This window comes from Toxoplasma gondii, chromosome X (genome assembly GCF_000006565.2).
Source record: "Toxoplasma gondii ME49 chromosome X, whole genome shotgun sequence".
Lineage (NCBI taxonomy): Eukaryota > Apicomplexa > Conoidasida > Eucoccidiorida > Sarcocystidae > Toxoplasma > Toxoplasma gondii.
Genome location: NC_031478.1, coordinates 2,434,229 through 2,453,735, shown reverse-complemented (window position 1 = coordinate 2,453,735; position 19,507 = coordinate 2,434,229). Strand labels below are relative to the sequence as shown.

General features: G+C 50.8%; 4 protein-coding genes across 4 annotated transcripts; 1 reads left to right on the top strand and 3 right to left on the bottom strand.

Moving 5' to 3' along the window:
- Positions 1–204: 204 nt before the first annotated feature.
- TGME49_225150 (hypothetical protein) lies at positions 205–5,746 on the bottom strand. Its single transcript, XM_002366147.2, has 8 exons — positions 5,353–5,746; positions 4,969–5,108; positions 4,749–4,872; positions 4,482–4,652; positions 4,104–4,169; positions 3,662–3,876; positions 3,031–3,481; positions 205–2,801 (listed from the first exon to the last, which is right to left on the bottom strand). The coding sequence occupies exons 1-8, from the start codon at positions 5,429–5,431 to the stop codon at positions 1,972–1,974; spliced, it is 2,076 nt and encodes a 691-aa protein (XP_002366188.1). The 5' UTR covers positions 5,432–5,746; the 3' UTR covers positions 205–1,971.
- Positions 5,747–6,820: 1,074 nt separating this feature from the next.
- Positions 6,821–9,302, bottom strand: TGME49_225160 (hypothetical protein). The gene has a single exon (XM_002366148.2). The coding sequence runs from the start codon at positions 8,391–8,393 to the stop codon at positions 7,188–7,190; it is 1,206 nt and encodes a 401-aa protein (XP_002366189.1). The 5' UTR covers positions 8,394–9,302; the 3' UTR covers positions 6,821–7,187.
- A 692-nt stretch (positions 9,303–9,994) lies between these two features.
- Positions 9,995–11,954, top strand: TGME49_225170 (hypothetical protein). Its single transcript, XM_018780090.1, has 3 exons — positions 9,995–10,434; positions 10,736–10,849; positions 11,167–11,954. The coding sequence occupies exons 1-3, from the start codon at positions 10,374–10,376 to the stop codon at positions 11,373–11,375; spliced, it is 384 nt and encodes a 127-aa protein (XP_018635984.1). The 5' UTR covers positions 9,995–10,373; the 3' UTR covers positions 11,376–11,954.
- Positions 11,955–12,196: 242 nt separating this feature from the next.
- On the bottom strand, positions 12,197–18,354 carry TGME49_225190 (hypothetical protein). Its single transcript, XM_018780091.1, has 6 exons — positions 17,768–18,354; positions 16,143–17,533; positions 15,226–15,436; positions 14,228–14,545; positions 13,116–13,571; positions 12,197–12,391 (listed from the first exon to the last, which is right to left on the bottom strand). The coding sequence occupies exons 1-6, from the start codon at positions 18,087–18,089 to the stop codon at positions 12,330–12,332; spliced, it is 2,760 nt and encodes a 919-aa protein (XP_018635985.1). The 5' UTR covers positions 18,090–18,354; the 3' UTR covers positions 12,197–12,329.
- Positions 18,355–19,507: the final 1,153 nt, after the last annotated feature.

The window sequence follows — 19,507 nt, the reverse complement described above, 5'->3', positions numbered from 1 at the left end:
GTGTGCCTTTTGGCATACAATCTCTACACCAGGGTACACGAAGCGGTCACACTGGCAGGTTGCAACTGACGATTTACACAGAACATTGAGGACATTGTTGACGGCGTAGTCCGACTCAACTGAGTGTACTGTGCCTTCAAATGGTGACTTGTGAAAATAAAAGAACGGCAACTGAGGCGAGTTCACTCTCGTTTCAAAGTGTTTATCAGGTTCCTACGCTCCAGTCACCGTGTAAGTTAATGAGATGTGCCTTTTCTGGCTTGGTCCGGCGAAGCTTTAGCCAAAACCCAGTATGTAGTTCAAGTGAGCTTCATGCCTCACGTGGAGGTAGCTTTTCCACAACGCGACCTTGACGACCGGTGCCACATTCTGAGGCTCACATTTCTGTAAATACGTCTGGTTTTGCAACGGCACCTGGTCGCATGAATGCAGTGACCCAGAACACTGCTTAATGCGACAGGAATTTCCTTCGCATATGCAAGTCGCGTTTGCAAATTGCAGCATGCATTCCGATCATGCGGAACCTTGACTGTTCAACGCGTACAGCGATTGCAAAAACTCTCAATCCTAGAGACGAGAAAAACGCACAGTGTACTCGAGAAGCCTGTTGTCTCCTTAGACCTGTGTTGTATGAAGTCCACCTTAGAATTTGAAATCCTTTTGGAGCGAATCCAGTCGAAGGTTCAGATGGATGCCAACGACCACGTTCACTTGTGAAGGCGCTGCCGCGGGTAAAGTGAAATTACAGTAAGCTGATACGATCTTGCTTCTCTGCAGATTGTCCGGTTCTCCCTCTTCTTCGTTTCTGCAAAGTATCGACGTGTCTCGCCGAAGCCGTGCCAATACGTTCGGTTCATTCTAGGCACACAGTTTAGAAAAAACAAAAGTATGTAGGGATAGTTCTGGACAGAACAAGCATAACATATAATGGATGAAGCGGGCTGAATGGTGTGCTTAAAGCCGACTCAGAAGACAGCTCTGAATGGCAGAAACGATGAGCTATAATAGCGCAGTAGCCAGAAGTAGCAGGCAAATGATTACCGTGTGTTCTGAAGCCTCCACTTAAGAACGAAATTTCAAAATTCAGGCAAGTAGAAGTCAGGCGGGCGCTTTTTGTTGCACATTGTAGATGTACACTTCACGCGCTGTTCTAAGCCTCAAACATGTGGTGGTGCCAACCCACATGGCGTTTCACTGTGAAACAGGCAGGTCAATGCATTAAGTAGCAGTACGTTGAAGGCATTCACAAAACTGAGGTAGAAGCAAACATAAACCTGCAATGCTAACAGAACTACTGACCTCTGACGGCCTACCAACGAGAAAGCCACGCGTGGCTAGAGGGTGCTGTAGTAAACTCATACGAGTTTTGGGACTCAGCGTCAAGTCAGGCCGTAGAGAGACAAATAACAAGATCATCGCATATATGCATGGAGGGCCATAAGTGTTCCAGAATGGCGAACACCTGGCGCTCGATTGTCGTGACAATAGGCCGGAGACAGTGAAGGGGCACAAACGGCTCTGCACCTGCCCCAAGGCGTGTTTAATTCGGACGGAAGGTCAGGCTCAGAAACATACAAAAACGACTCCAGTTTTAACAGGCACGCCGTCCTGATCTTCCGTCGGGGATTGTGCATGTACACATCGTAAATTAATCGGGATTTCATGCTGGACGGGAGCTACGAAAACACTACGACCCCCCAAATGGCGCTGGTCATGTTCGCGGCCGTCAACAGTTCTCTTAAGGCTTCTTAGAACTGAAAACCCCATCAAACACGACCTAAAAAATCCATTGTTTTCACGAGGCATCAGATCATGCTGGATGAAGACATTGCCGGTCACAGTCCTGCAAGTTGTCCGTACGAATTATTCCATCCAGATCATGAAGCGTGCCTTTCATCATTCGGAAAAAGACATTCTGTCCTTTGAGGACTTAACGCACAGATTCAATCTTACACCTATCAACAATTCCAATCATCCGATTAATTCCTCATCGGGAGACTCATCTCCCTCCTCTAAGGGTTCATGGTCCTCTGTTCCCGCCGACTGGTGGTCACCGAGACGAGGCACTATGCCGAGGTCCTGCAGCGAGGAAATGACACTGTAAAGACAGAGGCAGAGACCCCCAATAATAAATAAGGCAGGGAATATCATGGATATCCCTCCAGACACCACACCGGAAATCCCAAAGATTATAGCGACGAGTCCAGCTCCTCCGGTAACTAACTTCTTTGACAAGCCTCCTGTTCCAGTTTGAATGAGAGATATGTGGGCTTCGTCACAGTGTGAAAAATTCCCTGGAAAGATATAAGCCTTCATCTGTCTTACAAATCGGCTGTCGCAAGGGAAGTGCAGTGAATGACGAGGGATCCACCTCACTCCTACGGGTTTTCCAGCGGCCTGCAACATCTTCCTAAAGCTGACGACTGTAGACGCCTTTGATGCTTTCTGTATCAGTGACTGTCCGTTGCGCTTCTTGGCTTTGATGTCTGTGTCTAATCCCCACATTTGCTTCAATGTCGTGCGGACCAGCTGACCCACCAGTTTTCCCAAACCTTGTTTCCCTGTTGAAACAAGAACTTCGCCCTCCTTTTGCACCTTGTAGAACAGAACGATACCATATCGGGCTGCAAGAGGCATCGCAAGCTTCTTCGCATCCTTTTCAGCTTTCCTTGACACTGTACTCAATCCGAAGGTTTTATTGGCCAGCTTTTTAGCCACTTTCAGGAGCAGATTCCGCGACGACTTGTGATTCCCAAGGAAGTTAATGAGCCACTTGAACTTTATCTGCATCATTGAGTTCACTGCGTGAGGACACAAACACAGCTGATGAGCAACTGGTTACCACTCCCACATGCCTTCAGCGTGGCGTCAAGAATTGACAGAGGTTTCTGAATCAAACCGTCGCTTAAAAGAAAAGACGAGATTGCGTTCGGAGGTAACAGAACATATGTACTCACAAAGGAGCTACCTTCTTTGCTTCAGGACACTCAGCACAACAGTGGCAGCTGCCCGGGTAGATTCCCAACTCACCGAGAAGGAGTGTGCGTTCAACGCGCCGTAGGACTTTGGCCGCCAGTTTATGGAGTTTTTCATCGGCCTGGGTGTGTTCGGCAGCATTCGTGTCACCTTTAGGGTCAGCCTCTCTTTCGTCGCCTTGCCCGACAGATACCTTATTCAGTTGCTCAGTCACCTGCTGCTGCCAATGCAGAAAGGTCGTTAAAAGGACGCAGTTAGGGGCCGAAGAGAAGGATGAACAGTCTCCGATTCCGACCATGTGCTTGATAAGCTCGGACCAGGCGACGAGCATTACGCGCTTTCCCTTCACTTTGATAGGTCTTTTCCTGCCTCTTGCTTCGACTTCGACTTTCCGCTTTTCCGTTCTGCCGCAACCGCTCGTGGTTAACCGTAGTAGAAGGGTGATCAGCATTGGATCAACTAGTGGAATGCTTCGCAAATCGAGTAGAAAATAGGCAAGAAGGCTCTGTCCGACCAATGTACAGAGAGCAACAAACACGGGAACGGAAAGACTGAATCGCTGTTTCCATGTAGTCTGACTGGCATGCCATAAAAATCTCTACACAATCACTATGGTTCGTTTCTTAACATTACAAGTACCTTTCGCAGCTACGTACGGTTCAAAAATCGGCCGTTCATATCTCACCAGCAACAGTCGGTGTCGCCGTTCTGGCGGCAGAGCCGACACCTGTTTGGCGCTGACAATGCCCTCGACCCTCTCTTGGCCGTAGACGGACACGCTGAAAGATGCCCCGACCGTCTCCTTAAAGAGAGGAGAAACAGCGTCTTCACCACTGTACAGAACAGAGAGATCTACCTGTGGCAGGTCAGGGCGACGGAGTTTGTACAACTCATCATCACCTGTCAAAAACGCAACCACAACCACGACACGGATCTCCACATTAGATGAGTACCGCCTGAACGTTTTGAAGCAGAATGTGCACAATCATGGCGTCCGTTATCTTGTCAAAACTGCAGCCACCCAGCACCGCGTGAGGCACTTCGGAGGCACAACTCGCACCTACTGCAGGCTACGCTATTGGCCATCGCAATGCGCGTTTCAAACTGCGGCAATGAAATGTGCTCACCCTCGTCACTGTAGAGGCCTACCAAGGCCGTCTGCGTCAAGGGTAAGCGCAGTTGCTGCAGGCATTCTTCAACAGTACACACGCGTCCGAACAGGCACGAAATGTTGCGTATAAAGAGTATTTATACTGTCTTCTGCTTTTATGCTTCGCCTTCACCTTCCGTATTCCCTCACTCAATTTTTCTACCTTCATTCGCCTCTCCCCGGTTACCGCTTTCACGGTCACTTAGCTCTTCTTTTGCTTCTTCCTTCCTTCCTGGAATTGCCTTCTACGGGCCTCTCCACGATGGCGAGTGCAAGTGCTGCTTGAGCACAGGAACATCGGCGGAAAGTGCGCCAAACAAGTGAAACTACCTCCCGCGGGGACAAGAGCCCTCACCTGCAACGCCGCTCTTGCAACTGGTCTTCAGGTGGTCTAACTTTTGAAGAAGCCAATGCTCAAGCCTATGGCAGAGGCTGATGAGCTGGCTTCCGCGGGGAAACTCATTGCAGAACCGATCCACTTTCTTGCGAGTTCTCTCGCTAGGATACGAGGTGCAGCTGAGGATGCCTGCATCATAAGCGACACCCGATGGCAACTGTGATTTCTGCGACCTCATGAGGAGCCTGACCTCTGTTTCTTCCCCGAACACACAAGTGACCTTACCTAAATTCAATCCGTCCTTCGTCCTGACATGTTCATCAATGGCTGCCTGTGTTTCCTCTTCCGTCACGAGATTCCTTCTTGTAATGAAATCCGCCGCTCTTTGTAGGAGATTCCCAATCCTCCCCTGGCAGGACAGATATTACAAGTATGAAACTCATGAGAGCAACTGTGGTTCGCACAGATCTTCGCGAGAAGAACTAGTGTGGCTCGTGCAACTTACCCTTCTCTCTTCTGTCACTTGCACGAACGCAACCGCATGCGGAGGCGACAGATATTCCTGCTGCGCACGCGGCAGCCACCGGCGACCGACATCTTTCCCCAAGAGAATCTCTGACGAGTTGAAAGTTACGAAACCTGTACCTGTAGGTGACCAGCAATGACACGAGACGCGCAGACAAGCCATTTGACAGACCCGTCTTCCGCTAAGGATTTTGAACAGGGCGAAGGTGCCGTACTAGCCATTTCTGTCACAACACAAATTGTCAGCTGCTGGGTGGCGTTCTCTCTCCGGCGCGTATCCTCCGATACTACCGAGTAAATCGGTCAGACGCGCTGTTCACCTGGGCGATTACAAAAAGAGACACGCTGAGGCCTCAGGACGAACCTCGGTGGGGTGGGGAACCAGCACAACTGTGGACGCCGCATATCCACATGAAGGCCAGCAGCTGCCACTGGGTCCTCATATTAACAATTGCCTTGGGAGAGGGAGATGGTGCTCATAACCGCTAAACGAATATGTGGATCGACGATCTGTAATCGAAGCTCAAAAGCGGGTTACACCTGAGTGAGGCGACCGCCTGCCACATGGTAATCTTCTCCGGACACGAACTCAGCCGCCGTAGGCAATACTCCGCCTCAAGCATTGACTACTCCAAAACAATGTCCATCTTCAGATTTAAACCAACAAAAGGACGCGGGAAGTCCATAATAAAAAACCCCTGCTCAAGCCACCCAATACTGTGCTCCTTTTGTCGCAATATCAACAAAACACCAATTCTGTTGTTGCTGGCTAGCAGCAGCTGCGACCCGCAGCTGGCCGCGAGACACCGCCACAACTCTAGGATTCGACGAGTACGACATGCAGTGGACTGTGCGTTAGAAGACATTTCCATATGCATGATCCGGGATTCTGTTCACGCTGAATAAGAAGCCTTGATGAAATTTCTTATCTCGCACAGTCTTGTTCCCTGTTCTCACAAGAAAGTCTACTTCATTCAGTATGTACAGAAATCTCTTTTTAACTTGACGAATTTTGCTTTCATGGGGAGGAAGTCGTCGGGAAGGCCAGAGAGAACCACGCGATTTGTCAGGACGCCTCGAGCGAAACGAGCTGACGAACTGCAAGCCGCGTTAACGGATGAGTTGTTGCCAAACGTCTGAATCAGCGTTGAGACGAAGAGGGCCCGTTTCTATGAAACACAAATCCAGTCTGGTGCCAATTTTGTGGTGAAGCCACTTTAACGTTTGCCATCAGCGTACAAAGGGTGGCGGTACCCCTGCCACTGTCCACTGACGAGGCCTTTGCTGTGTATAGAGACACGAAGTAACAGACAAAGACGGACTGGGAAAGCATTAGAGCTATGAACACTCGTATTGACCACTGCGTTCCTGTGCCCGTAGGGTCACTCATACCTTGACCTTCGAACCCGTCAGTCAGTGCGTGAGTTGCACGGCCAGTACATGCTGTTGTTGGTGTGATGTGCTTATCGAAGGCAACGGTTCAATGGCATTGAACGGCGAGATGAATGAGCGTTCAGTGTGAATACCTAGCAGTCGAGGATAAATCAAGAGAGTTTCGTCTGCTGAATGAGTTACCTCTACAAACCCAAATTGGTATGCGAGACACAGAGCGTGTTGCAAGATACATTTATCATAGGCAAGTAGCGTTCCTTATTCACAAAACAGATACAGGCTGAAGGAGGAGAGCTGCGTCATCTGAGTAGCATATGGCGGTACTACGCGTGGACAAGATGTGCAGCATGAAACCTACGAGTGTCTACAAAGAATAATTTCCAATATACAAGAGTTGTCATGCTGGAAGCGAGCCTTTTCATCTGAAGACGTTGACGTACGTTGTCGTAGGCTCTGAAGAGGCAAGTCACATCCGGTCGACCCCATAGATTTCCTTCCAGGGACGAATGAATGCCAGCAGTAGCATTCGCATACTCTTAAGTGAATCCTTGAAACTGCGAATCACTGTTTGCCTTGGAAAATATGCATTACACCTCTCCCACGAGACGAGGAAGGTTTTTTGTAATTCCCCTACCCACGCCCTTTCACCAGCGACTGCTTCCTTTGAAGACTCAAAGAGATATTTCGAGGAAATACACCAACGTTCAAAGATTGGCACCAAAAACGACAAGGGATAGCACATGCCTTATGTTGACTCTTTATGGTACATGTGAAAACGACCGCAAACAACAGGCTTCAACGTCTGTCTTATTGAGTATCTGAGTGTGAAATTTCCGGCTCGCTCAGCTGGTCTAATTTCCGTTCGGCCACAGCGACGTACTCCGGTTGAAGTTCCTGACTCGTCCCAAGGCGCTCTTCTAAACGAGAGGCCTGTACACCCACAGTTGTCGGTAGGTCATTGGCTACTCCCGAAACGTAAATCCACACCCTTCTAGATGTCCTCTCCTTAGCAGTACTCAATGCCTTCTTTAAAAACTCGCGTCGTTCAGACGTGCCCCTCGGTGCTTGCAACGCTGCACCCGCGAACTCACGCATTTCAGGTACTAAATCGTCTTCCAACTTCTCGGTCTCTGGAAGGTAATAATTCAAGAAACCTCTTGCTTCAGTCACTCGTCCACGTTCGGCGGCGTCTGCTTCTTCCTGTTCGGTCAAAGAAATTGTGGCTAGTTGAGGATTTTCCCTGATGAGGAGACTGCGTGCAGCACGTAATTCCTCTTCGCTTTTAGCAACTCTCATTCGCTGGGTCTCTAACATTTCGACAATCCGTTCTAATGCTTGCTTGTCTGCCTTCTCTTTCTCGTGTCGTGGCGTGCCCTTGGAGACGATCTCGGCGTTCCTAGCATTCGGAAGAAACCAACTAGCATCTCGTTCCTTCTTCTGAAGTTCTCTCTCAATCCTCCTCGATGCTTCCGCGCGGCCCTGCAAGTATCTTGCAGCCATTGCAAGAGTTCTGGCCTCCTGGTCGCGTCGCTGCCGCCGCTCACGAAATTGTCGGAATCCGTAAGCTCCCAGTAGCACAGCCGTAGCAACACCGGCGGCATAAATCCAGCGTCGTCTTAGCCATGGCGTGACGCCCCCCGGTTGCTTCTTCTTTTCTGTTCGAAGGCGGACAAGTTCCAAATGGGTTGTGTCATCACTCGCTGATTGTTTGTGTATCTCCTCATTCGATGTCTTTCTGTCATCTCTTCTCGCGGCCTGTAGTGGTGCCTCAATGGCATGCGGCCCGCCAAAATGGGGTTCGCTTTGCGAGTGAGTGACTTTATTCCCGGCCCCTTCTCCAGAAGGCCGGATCTTGTCGCCTGCGTCCATTCCGGCGACATTATTGGCGATTACCATACATACAACTACACAAAATATCGGAAGCACCATGGTAGCATTCAGTAGGCACCAATAGACGAGTTGAATGATCGATGCTTTGACCTGCTGGAATCGACTTGAACGCTGCGCGTCCATCCCAGTGGACACCTCTCTCTCTCTCCTGTCTGAAACAAATGTCAGCAGGGGGAAAGCAGGTAAACAAGCAGCGATTTCACAGTAGCGACACTTTCCTGGTAGCAGCAGTTGCGTGTTACCCCATGGGCACGCAGATGCGACGCAGCTTTACACAGGTGAGCGTCAGCAAACGTTGTTACGCTGAGGGCTTAGCTATACCTTCGAAACTCTAGAATAAAACTTCACGCGCCTGTTCCACGTTTTTATACCTGATTAGAATACAAGTATCATGTTTCGCATAGTAGGCCGTTCCCCAAATCGCCGTTGTGACTGCGTTCTACTGTCGTCTCTAATGGGATAATGGGTCTCCCTGCTTCAGTTTCGGCACAAAAAGTCGTCCGCAAGGCGCTGGCGATTGTCCTCTCGCAATGCTCGCCGGTTTCAGTGTTCCATGGTTTGTTGTGCGACTCCTTTGCTGTATTTTGGTGAAACCTGTTTTGTAATCAGATAAAATTCGCGGGGTTCCCGCATGACAGGCAGGGGTTCGAAGGGGTCGTACAGAAATTCCGGGAGAGGGGCTGTTTGATATGCTGGCATTGTATTTTTGTAACTCCTATAACGCCTTTCCGAAGGAGATTTCGGGTGTCACGAGAAGTCATTGACAGTGTCGTTGTGCCGGGCACAAACAATTTGTCACCCATGTTTGTTCCAGCTTGGGTGAATTTGTTGGCGTGGGTGCGAACTCTTGCGAATCGTTTAACGCCGTAGGAGTGTTCTTCCGTGCTCCGTGTATCGTTGATGCTTTTGTACAGTGTGGTCGGATTTCTGCGAACAGAAGCATGGAAGCCAGTAAATACAGACAATGTGCTGGATTTTTTTTCGTGCCATCAATGGATCATTGTTGCAGAACTTTAGCGTGGTGACGTCGTGCGACAACGTTCTGTGTGGGGTAGCACAGCAAGGGAATTGAGAGTGTCGCCTTTTTCTGTAGAAGATTGCTCTGAAGGCTGATCGAGGGCAACTGGCGAATAAGAGAGGTATCGGTAACTGGAAACTGAAGGCACACGACGTTTCTTATGTAACCTGTACTGCGCGAGGTTGCAGGCGAAGCGAAGCTATTGTGCTCATACAGCGCTTTCCAGTGATATCCCGACGTCGTGTCTATGTAGGTTGACTTCTGCAATTATCGCATGTCTCCACAGAGGTTCGTTTTTCGTAGTTTCAAGCAAGCTAGAACCATGCTTGCAGTATCGAGCACGCACTGAGTCAGGGAGGGGGGGGGCGTTTGGCGCAGAACCGACGCTCTGAATATATTTGCTCTCGATAATGCTGACGGTTGTAGGCTGGTTGTGAACCTGATGGCGGCAGCTTCAGCACCAGCTCCTGTTAGAAGATTGATTTCGTGTTGCTGACGGCCTTTCCACTGGTGTCAACCAACAACGGGCACACGTCACCAAGGCTGTAACTCGGGAGCTGCTTCAACTGCACGGTTGTGGTAGCGTGAAAAAGAGGGTTGCCCTTTCGACCATATCAAAGAACAAAAGCATCTGCTTACGCTGTGTGTGTTGTCGCTGGACACGAGGTCTCTCGTGTTGTCAGTGATTCACCAGTTTACGAAGCGTCTGCTGTCGGTGCGGCCTCTTCTCTTGTCAGTTATTTGCTTCCCTGGTCCCGAAATAAACAGGACTCTTAAACAAATCTATGTGGGCAGACTTCCTCTTTTCCGTTGTCAAACTGTGACAGATTTTCACGTTGCGCCCGGGATGCAAACGGTAACTCTTGGTTTGTCACGCATCCACAGCAGTGATACGACGAATGAACCCACCGCAGGCGTGACCTCAGAAAGGAGCAGGCAACGCCGCGGTGCGTACATTTTAACAAAAAAACGCGACCTTGTCTTTCTTGAGGCTCCATTGTTATATTTGTTTGAAGGGCGCCCTTTTCTACTGTTTGCAGACTCAACAAAGTCGCCTCTTCTGGTCGTGCTGCCAACAGCGCACCATGGAAGCTCCACTGGACAACGCAAGCGTGAAAAAAAAACCAGCAGAACCGGTGGCTGATCGTGAGTTTTACAGCACGAGTGGAACCGAGACGAATCCTCTCTGTGCAGAAAAGCTAGAGAGTGTCCCGTCTTTCCAGTTGCACCATCTAGTTTCGAGGGTCCAAATCGTCTCGATAGGTACGTGAGTGGACCGTTTCTAACCATGGTTGAAGTGCCACTCGTCCTTGTTGGATCATCCTGACGACTCTCGTGTGTACGCAATTTCCCGTTTCCTCACCGTTATATACGAAAAGCGCTGCAGAAAGAGGGCGTTTACTCTGTCGTCTCTGGATGTGCACTCTCCACATGGCCGTTGCTGCAGGTTTCTCATACCCTCTTGTCATCGGTAGTGCTATCATCGGCGTCGTCGCTGCCCTTTTCTCCTTCTGTATTGGTCTGTATGTCACCTACGTTTGCTGGACAGATCTTAACGGAGGTAAGCGAATGGGCGCGGCTCTGAATGTAAACCAAGTGCCGCCGCACCCGGTAGCAGAGACGTGTACGCTGGGCGGTCATCTGTCCGTGGTGAACCAGATCGTCATCAGCCCTCGAAAACCGAGTAAAACGTGGAGTTCGCAGATTCTGCAGCGAAGAAAACTATTTCCAATCTTGTATCTACATTACATCAAAGCAGTGCGGATATCCGCACGTTACACTCTAGTTCTGAAAAATGCCGTCTGTCGCCTGTAGAATATTTGAATAGTCGGTACTACCGACACCAGCAGTCTGCAAGATCACCACTGTGTGTGGCAGGCATTCTCTTCACGGGTCGCGCGTGCACATTGCACCAAAGAGTTGTCGGTCCAGTGGCCATTACGTTCGGACTCTTTGGAGTTAGCGCAACGGTATTCATTCTTTCGCAAGGATTTATCACTCCCCAAGTTCTCGTGGCTACCCTGGACTCTCTCGGCGGCGGCGGTCCAGCCGTGGCGTGGAACTGGGTAGACACGTCCCATCGGTGAACGACGGTTCTCCCAACCTTCGAGACGCGTCCACTGACTCCACGAGTTCTATTTAGAACTCCACTTTGCAAGCCGTTGACGAAGCACACCTTTGGCAAACTTAGCCTCCAGATGCCGACCTCTGACCACTGTTCGTCGTCGTTTTGTGACCGTGTCGCCTGTTAAGACCTACCCGTTACGTTTGTAGCAGCAACGCAGAGGTTTCTGTTTAATATCCCGCCCAAAACGCCCTCTCATAAGATCAAAATGAGTACTGAGAACACAGCGGGCACTTCATGTCTCTCGCGGCTCCACTGTTTGAGAAGAACCTTCACAAAGGCGTTCCTTTTACCCCTGACAGTCTTGGCGGTTCACACGTAGAGTCTACGCGACGCCTTCCATTGGCATGTTTTTTATCGATACACGTTTGCGGCTGATCCTACATATTTTGTCAGAGCTCAGTAAACGCGTGTCTCACTTTCTGCTGTCCACCACGCCAACGACACTTCTGTAGACCCGTCCACTGACAAAACAAACTCTTCGACGGAGAAAACTCACACGCCGAAGACATTCTGCTCGTTAAGTGGCGTGACGTTTTCGGGTCAGTCACTCACGCCCATGTGTTGGCGTCTTCCAGCTGAAAAACTCGAATCCCGTCGACGGGGCCTAGAGGGATAATCACAGAGGAAACCGGATTGGGCACGATGGACGCATATTCCAGTAGAACAGCGCGGACACGGGACGCCGATTGGGTCGCAAAGCGGTGACCAGGAAAGCCACGGAGCACGCCGCAGAAAAACGACTGCCTGAGACAGAAACGATACTTCTAAGCAGCAGGGCCGTGACACTACAGCTGTTCGTGTCCTTTAGAGAAGCGCAAAAGACAGAGGCTTACCTAGCCTAGAAATTCGCGCGCATGCAGTTCCGACTAAACTGGCTTCCTCCTTCAGGTAAGCTTGGAAACTCCGGTCTGTTCTAACGAACCGGCGCTCGCAGCCCGGTAGGCGCGTTTGATTCCTTCAAAGTCTCGGTGCCATCTGGAGAAAAACGGATACGGAACTCGAGAGACGGAAATGGACTACCAATGGATCCGAAGAAAACGGCCCTCTCACTGAGCTTATGCAGCGCCAGATGATACTCTGTAGAGTAGAGCAGCAGGGACAATGAACGGACGAGAAGAGGAAAAGAGAGAAGCGAAGAAACGCCGGCGAACGCAGTCAAAGTAACGGGACGAGAACTTCCCCACGACAACACAAAGAGGAAGGAACGCCTGGCAAAAAAACGAGAGAGAGCATCCGAAGCTATTGAACAAGAGTACGTGAGACAGATGGAGTGAGAAAGGATGAGCAAAAATGCGTCGGCCACGTTCTACCTTCGATGCACTGTCTCCCGCGGATACACAAGGACCCAGGGAGAGAACAAATTGAGAGACACATGTAAAACGATGACAGGTAAAACCCTACACAAATGTGCGAATATCACCACATGTTCCCGTCTCTGAAAGAGTAGAATTAATCATACATATGTAGCTCTATCTACATACATCCCGCTGTGGGTAGGGGATTTCACCGTGAGCAGAAGAACATCAGACGCGGCCTGACAGGTCCTGTCCGTTGACAAAATCTGCCGCATCTTTAAATTTAAGAGTGCACGCTCAGCCATTCTTCAGAGGTCCCCACTGTCCTCACATCTCGATGCGTTCGTCGGATTTGAAATCGAGGTCAACCAGAGACAACCGGTAAAAGACTGCAGGTATCTCACTTTCACGGTCGCTCTGCCGCTCCACCATGTGAGAAGACTTCCATCGTCTGTCTCTGTTTCCCTCTGCCCCGGAAGATCGGACTCCACAGTGTGTATCCCGCTGGAATTCCTCAGCTTCTCCACGTTCGTTTTCCTCTCCATGTCTCGGTTCCTCCTCGTTTTTATTTTCTCTCCCCTCTGCCTGTCCTTCCCCGTTCTGCTGTCCGTTTCCCGTTCGTTGTTTTGCTCGGTTCCCTCCCCTTTCGGACATTTCTTTGCCTTCCTCTTCTTGAGCGTCGCTTGAAGTCCCCCGACAGATCCGTGAAGATCCATTTGCGTGAAGAGTGCAGGCAGAGAGCGAAGAAGAAACCTCTCTCTTTTGCATCCGCAAAGGCAGTCTTTTTAGACGACGGAATCGACTCAGAGAAGAGGCGTCAGATGAAGTGGACGCGCGAGCAATCTCCTCGACCGCGCGATCTACATGCAAATGAGAAACAAGACAACAGTTGCTTCAACCAGTTGCAAATTATCACTGACACTCTTTCGTGAAAAGATTGAAATACAGAGATACACGCACATGCAATGACGAGACACTCTCTTTTTTGCGGGATCTGCAAGCGTCACGCTTTATCTCTGCGTCTCCGTAAAGTCCATACGCGCCTTCTCGCTCCGGTTCTTGCTTCTTTCAGCTTCCTCTCTCAGGCCCTATGCCTCACTGTCTGTCTCATTCCTGGAATCGCCTTTCTCTCCCACTCTCTCTCCGGTCTCTGTCGCCTCCTCAGCCTATTTCTTCTCTCCTTTGATTTGACTAGTGACTTTTTGCTGGTGAGAGCAGCTCAAGACTAAACACACTCGGCATGCCCAAAACACTGCAGTTGTCTTATATTCGGAGTGACGCCCTGGCGGCCTTTTGGTCTCCTTTTTCTCCAGAAGAGTGTGAACCTTCTGCTCTCGGAGTTTTCCCCCCACTCTCGATCTTCCTCTTTTTTCTCTTCATCTTTCTCTTCTTGTCCTCTTTCTTCTTTTCTTCTTCTGCTCCTTCTTCTCTTGTTTCTTTTGCCCCTTCGCCTTGTGTTTCTTCTGCTTCTTTTGCTTGTTCTTCGTTTTCTCCCTGTGCTCCCCGTTCAGCAGACCTGTTCCGGTGACGATGATGTTCGTCATGATGCTCGCGTCCATGAAAGCACGGCCAACTAGATATCTGGTCAGCCATGCAAAGCCTTCGTCGACTGCGTTCGGCTCCTCAGAGACGCCTTTACCGGAAAAAGACACACTGTCACCGCAGAAAAGAAGGCTGCTGCCTTCTGGAGGTCTCCGCGGAGGCTCTGGGCTCTCGCGCCCCTCAGCGATCTGCACGCTGGTCTCTCCGGAGGAAACGGGAGCAGGTGCGTCCAGTCGCCTTGGCCGACTTTTCTCCGTCAAGCCGCGCAGCCGCGCCACCACGCGTCGGCCTTCTGCAAAGATGCACAAGCGAACAGGGAGAAGATCCCGAGCTTCGTTCAAGAAAACATGCACAAGCGAACAGGGAGAAGATCCCGAGCTTCGTTCAAGAAAACCTGCACCAGCGGACGCGTCCACGTCCACATCGAGGCAGTCGAGCGCGCGGCGAGGTCGCCCTGCTTTTCGCCGAGACAGAAAGACGGGGGGCGGAAAACGCGGAGACAGAAACATGGCACAGACGGAAATGGGAGTCTCAACAGTGCGTAAACATACACGCGATCACGCGCATAAATCTGAGAGTACCGCGGCAAAGCTGCACACATCTGCATATACTCATGTAAATAGAAAAACATATCTATCTATCCATATATATATATATATATATATATATATCAGCACGACGCAATTCTCATATATATATATATATATATATATAAATACTCAGATGCAGTATCGATGTTTTTTGCAGTTCTGGACTGTCTTTCGGAGAGAGGAAGGCGGAACAAAGAAAACCTTCCACCTGTAAGAATCCATATAGTGTAGGTGTAGCGAAAAAGCGCCTTAATACAACGACTGGACAGGGACAGGACAGCAGCAGACCCTGCATCAGCGTGTACAAACGGCTTCGGTAGGAGATCGAGGTCGAGTTCAGCATTTCTGCATGCACCTCAGACAGTGCATTTCGGATGCTTGCCTTTGGCGTGCGCCATCTGAAGGTCCTGCGCCGCCTCGTGGGCCGAGGAAAATCCACGGTGACCAGCAGGCAAAAACGAAGGAGAAAAGGTAGAAGAAGAGGAAGAAGATGCTAAAGAAGAGGAAGGCGAAGAAGAGACAGCAGAGGAAGAAGACACTGCTGTCGGGGCGACGACCGGATCTTTGAGAAGCGCGAGGCCTTGGGTCACAGCCTGCAGGCGTCACAGCAAAGGACTGTGGCGAACCGTATTCACAGCTGTCTTTCTACCGGAGTATTTCTAGATATATAGATGCAGATATATAGATATATGTATTGTGTATGTGCTTGTATAGATGTATATTAAATACGCAAAGGCGCGAAGAAGGGATCCGGTGACACGAGCGAGATTCGTCTTCTCAAGCCTGTCTACCGACGAGGAAAAACAGAACAAAACTTGGAGACGGTTGAGAGCCTTGCGGGTCCGTGGCTGTGCCCCGCACCTTTCTGTTTCGAAAGGCTACACGGTTGTCGACGCAAGAAACTCCCTGTACGTGCAATCATATATATATATATATATATATGTATATATATATATATGCATGTGTACCATTTTGAATCAGAATTCCTATTCACGCATACCTAAAATCACATTCATATGCAACGCAATGTGCATTCATATACAACTAGTCTATCTGTCTCCATACATCCCTTTCATCAGCACATGCATGCATAGATATATTTATATATATATTTATGTATATATATATATATCGATGTGCGTGTTTTGTCTCCTCTTGCATGCATATGTGCATGCATGTTTGCGGGAGGTGTCGAGATTGGGAGTGTGAAGAGAACAGACATCGCCGCGAAGGACGAGTGACAGGCATCGCAGCTGTTGCGTCCACGAGCAGGAAGGCGCGACAAAGTTTTCGCCATACCTGGCAATACCTCTCGAAGGACGTCAAAAGGTACCTTTCCCTGAAAGGACGGTGCATGCCTGCGGTTGCTGTTTTGAGCGCGGCTGCGAGAGAATTTGCCAGTCTCTGTTGAGACGCTGCAAAGGCTTGCAGGAGCAAGATGCTCGAAAACAAGTCTTTCGCTTCCTCCCAAATGCATGCAAGAAGATCTCCGACGTCAACTTGCGTCTCGCGTTCGCTTTGCGCGAAGGGCGGCGCATGCAACGCCTTCTTCTCGCATGTGTGTTCTCTCCGGTCTCCGCCAATTTGCTGTCTCCCCTCTGTCGTGTCTTCCGGCGACCCGCCGCTTGTGAGGCGCCTCAGCTCTTCCACGTCGTCTCGCTTCTTTTTCGTGTGTGCTTCGGCGCTGAACCGGAGCAGAAAGCCAGAGTCCACCAAGGCGGTCGCCGAGACCGGCTGCCCGTCGAGGAAAACTGCAAAATTGTTTTGCGGCGAGACAGCCAAGTGCGCAATCTCCGCACGAAACGCGGTGTACGTACACCGGAACAGATGCGGCGGGTCGAAGAGCGAACGTGTAGGAATAGCTCCGCGAGACAGCTTGAGAAATTGCTGCATGGCGAATCGACTCGGCAACGCGATTCCCTTCTTCTTCTTCTTCTTTCTGCCTTCTTTGACAGACGGAGGCGAAGGCGAAACAGACGAGCTGGAGCACGGAGACAGCGACGATGAGGAAGACGAGAGAGAAGAGGAAGACGAGAGACACCCATGAGAGGCGTTTGGAGGGTCGGGACGAGGATCCTGATCGTCAACGCCTCTGAGGTTCTTTTGGGGAGCAGTGGGAGACAAGGGCGTTTCGTTCCGAGCTGGCACACAGGCGCCGTCAGAGGCTCCACTTTCTGCTGACGAATCGTCTTCGAAGAGTCCACACTTGGGTTTGAGCTCGACACTGAAGTAGCGCGCGGGGAACGAGGAGACCTCGAGGTACCTCTCTCTCTCTCCAACTGCTCGCGCCGGTGCTTCTGCGTCCCCATGCAGATGCGTCAAACAATGACAGCGACTGCTCAGGCGCCGCCCGCGGTCGCCGACTTTCTCTCCACTCTCTCTCGCGCGCTCCGGTGGCTGGCAAGCGTCCGTCTCTCTCCGCTCCAAAGAAGCGAACGCGGCTTGCATCACCGGCGGGACTCCGACAAAGTCGTCTTCGACTACGCAGGGGCAGAGCGCCCTGCTGTCGTCGGTTTCTTCGAGCCAGGGAGAAGACGCGTCGTCGCCTTCCTGTCCAAGAGTGCAGCAACGCGTCCGAGCAGCCTCGGGTGTCTGTACTGCAGCCGCGGCTTCTGCGTCACCGTCTCGCGGGGCGGAAACGAGGACGCGTTTCGGCGTCTTCCTCCGAGCACAAGACAAGAGCGAATCAGCTGAGCGAAGAGGAAGCACAAAGAGAGACTGTCTTGAAAGAAAACGAGGAGAAATCAAGCCATACAAACGAGACGCAGGACAGCAGTCACTCTCCTCAGAAGAGAGAGACGACGACGACGAAGAAAAAGAAGAGAAAGAAGAAGAGAAAGAAGAGAAAGGAGAGGAAGACGCGTTGGAGCGCGAAGCTCCTGAAGCGTCGGAGGTCTCCTGTTCTCTTTGTTCACATTCTTTACCTTGAGCGTGTGTTTGGATTTTCGAGTTCGCCGAAAGGGTCTTCCTGCCTTCACTCTTTGCGTTTTCTCTCTCGTTTCTCTCAGACAGAGTACGTACGAGAGCACAGAATTCCTGCACCAGTTCCCATTTGACTGCGTTGGGGCGCTTTCTGAGTTTGAGGACTTTTCCTTGGAGACCTTCCTTCTCACCGACGTAGCGAAACACGAGATGAACGCCCCCTTCTGCTAAATATTTCCACGAAAGAGGACTTGCGTCGGGCAGCATCGGAAACTTCAGCGCCGACGCCGCTGCAAGGCAAGGAGCTCGGCGTCCTTCCGACATTGTCGAGAGAGAGGCTTCCAGCGAAACGGGGGGAGAGAGAATTCGGGGACCTTCGCACCCCCCCTAAAAAGCGAGAGAAAACGACGAGTGTTTGAGTTCGTCGCACGCTAAGAAGTCTCGGGCAGGGAGAGACGGAAAACGAGAACGAGGGCGGCCGCCTCTCAAAAGGTGACTCTGTCCTGCATGGCGGACTCCGTAAATCTCCACGCAGGGTAGTAGCGAATTCAGCGGATGGAGTTCTTCCGTGTTAGTGGAGAGAAGCGAATTTTTCAGTTGACGGGCAGAGGAAGAAATCGGAACGAACAAGCGTAGGAGAACCTGGCAAGGGTCAGCGCCTCGAGGTGCATGCACAGGCTCGCGGCCGTGACCTGCGCCGAGACGTTTCCAGAGAGACTTCGAAGGGAAGGCGCGACGATTCGGCCAAGTGCTCACTGCAAATCACAAATGTTTGGCAGGGAAATCGTCATTGCGAGTGTTTCCCAGAAACTGACACGGAGACGGGGGAAACGCTCACCCTTGTCTTGTCGCTAGGACGAGACACGAATCGTAAAAGCCGCGGCAAAAAACCATCTCTCTGGATTTCTCGCACAATTTTCTTGGGAAGAAAATGAAAAACAAGCCGACTCGGTGATCTGCCACTATCTGTCCGGCAGGATCTTCGAATCTGAAACTCTCGAGTCGACGGGAAGGGAGGGCTAGGAGTCACGCCTCCTGTCTCGACGGGGGGTGTCTCGTTGTGTGTTCGAATTCAGTTATTGGAGAAACGGGTCGAATTAAGGATTGGAGAAAGTAATGTCGGTCCTCGCGCACTGGAGGCATATATTTTCAAGCAGTCTTTTGCCTGGAATGGGCAGAACAAAACTCCGGAAGGATGAGGCTGCTGTGGCAGGTTCGCCCGCTGTAGAGGCGACTGTTTCCACCCGGATTTCCAGCGGAAGTTGCCGGAGAAACGCAGCTGCAGCGAACCTCGAGAGCTGCGTCAGCAGTCTGAGGTTCTTTCGAAGGGACTGGGCAAAAGCGATTCGCCATCGTTCTTGTGGACTGCAAATGACGAGCGGTGTGAGTGAAGAAAACTCGCCACAGGTCGCTGAGGATCACATGGATACAGCACATATGCAGGCTTTCGAGATGTGGAGCAGTCGGACTTGCTGAAACTTTAAAACAAGTTAGTCTCGAAGAAGTCGGGCATGTGTGCTCACCCGTCTGCGAAAGCTTTTACCGGGAAACTGCGGCGCAAAAATGTGTGTACACTATTTGAAACACTCCGGGAAGCCGTCAGACTGGGAACGGAAAGGAAAAGCGTCGAAAACGATTTCCACGTCCTACACTTGTACAGTCGGCGCACCCGTGCGTCAAGCGACCAACATTTGTTTTCTGTGCGGTTTTAGTGAACACAACCCCGTCTTCGGGGTGTGGTG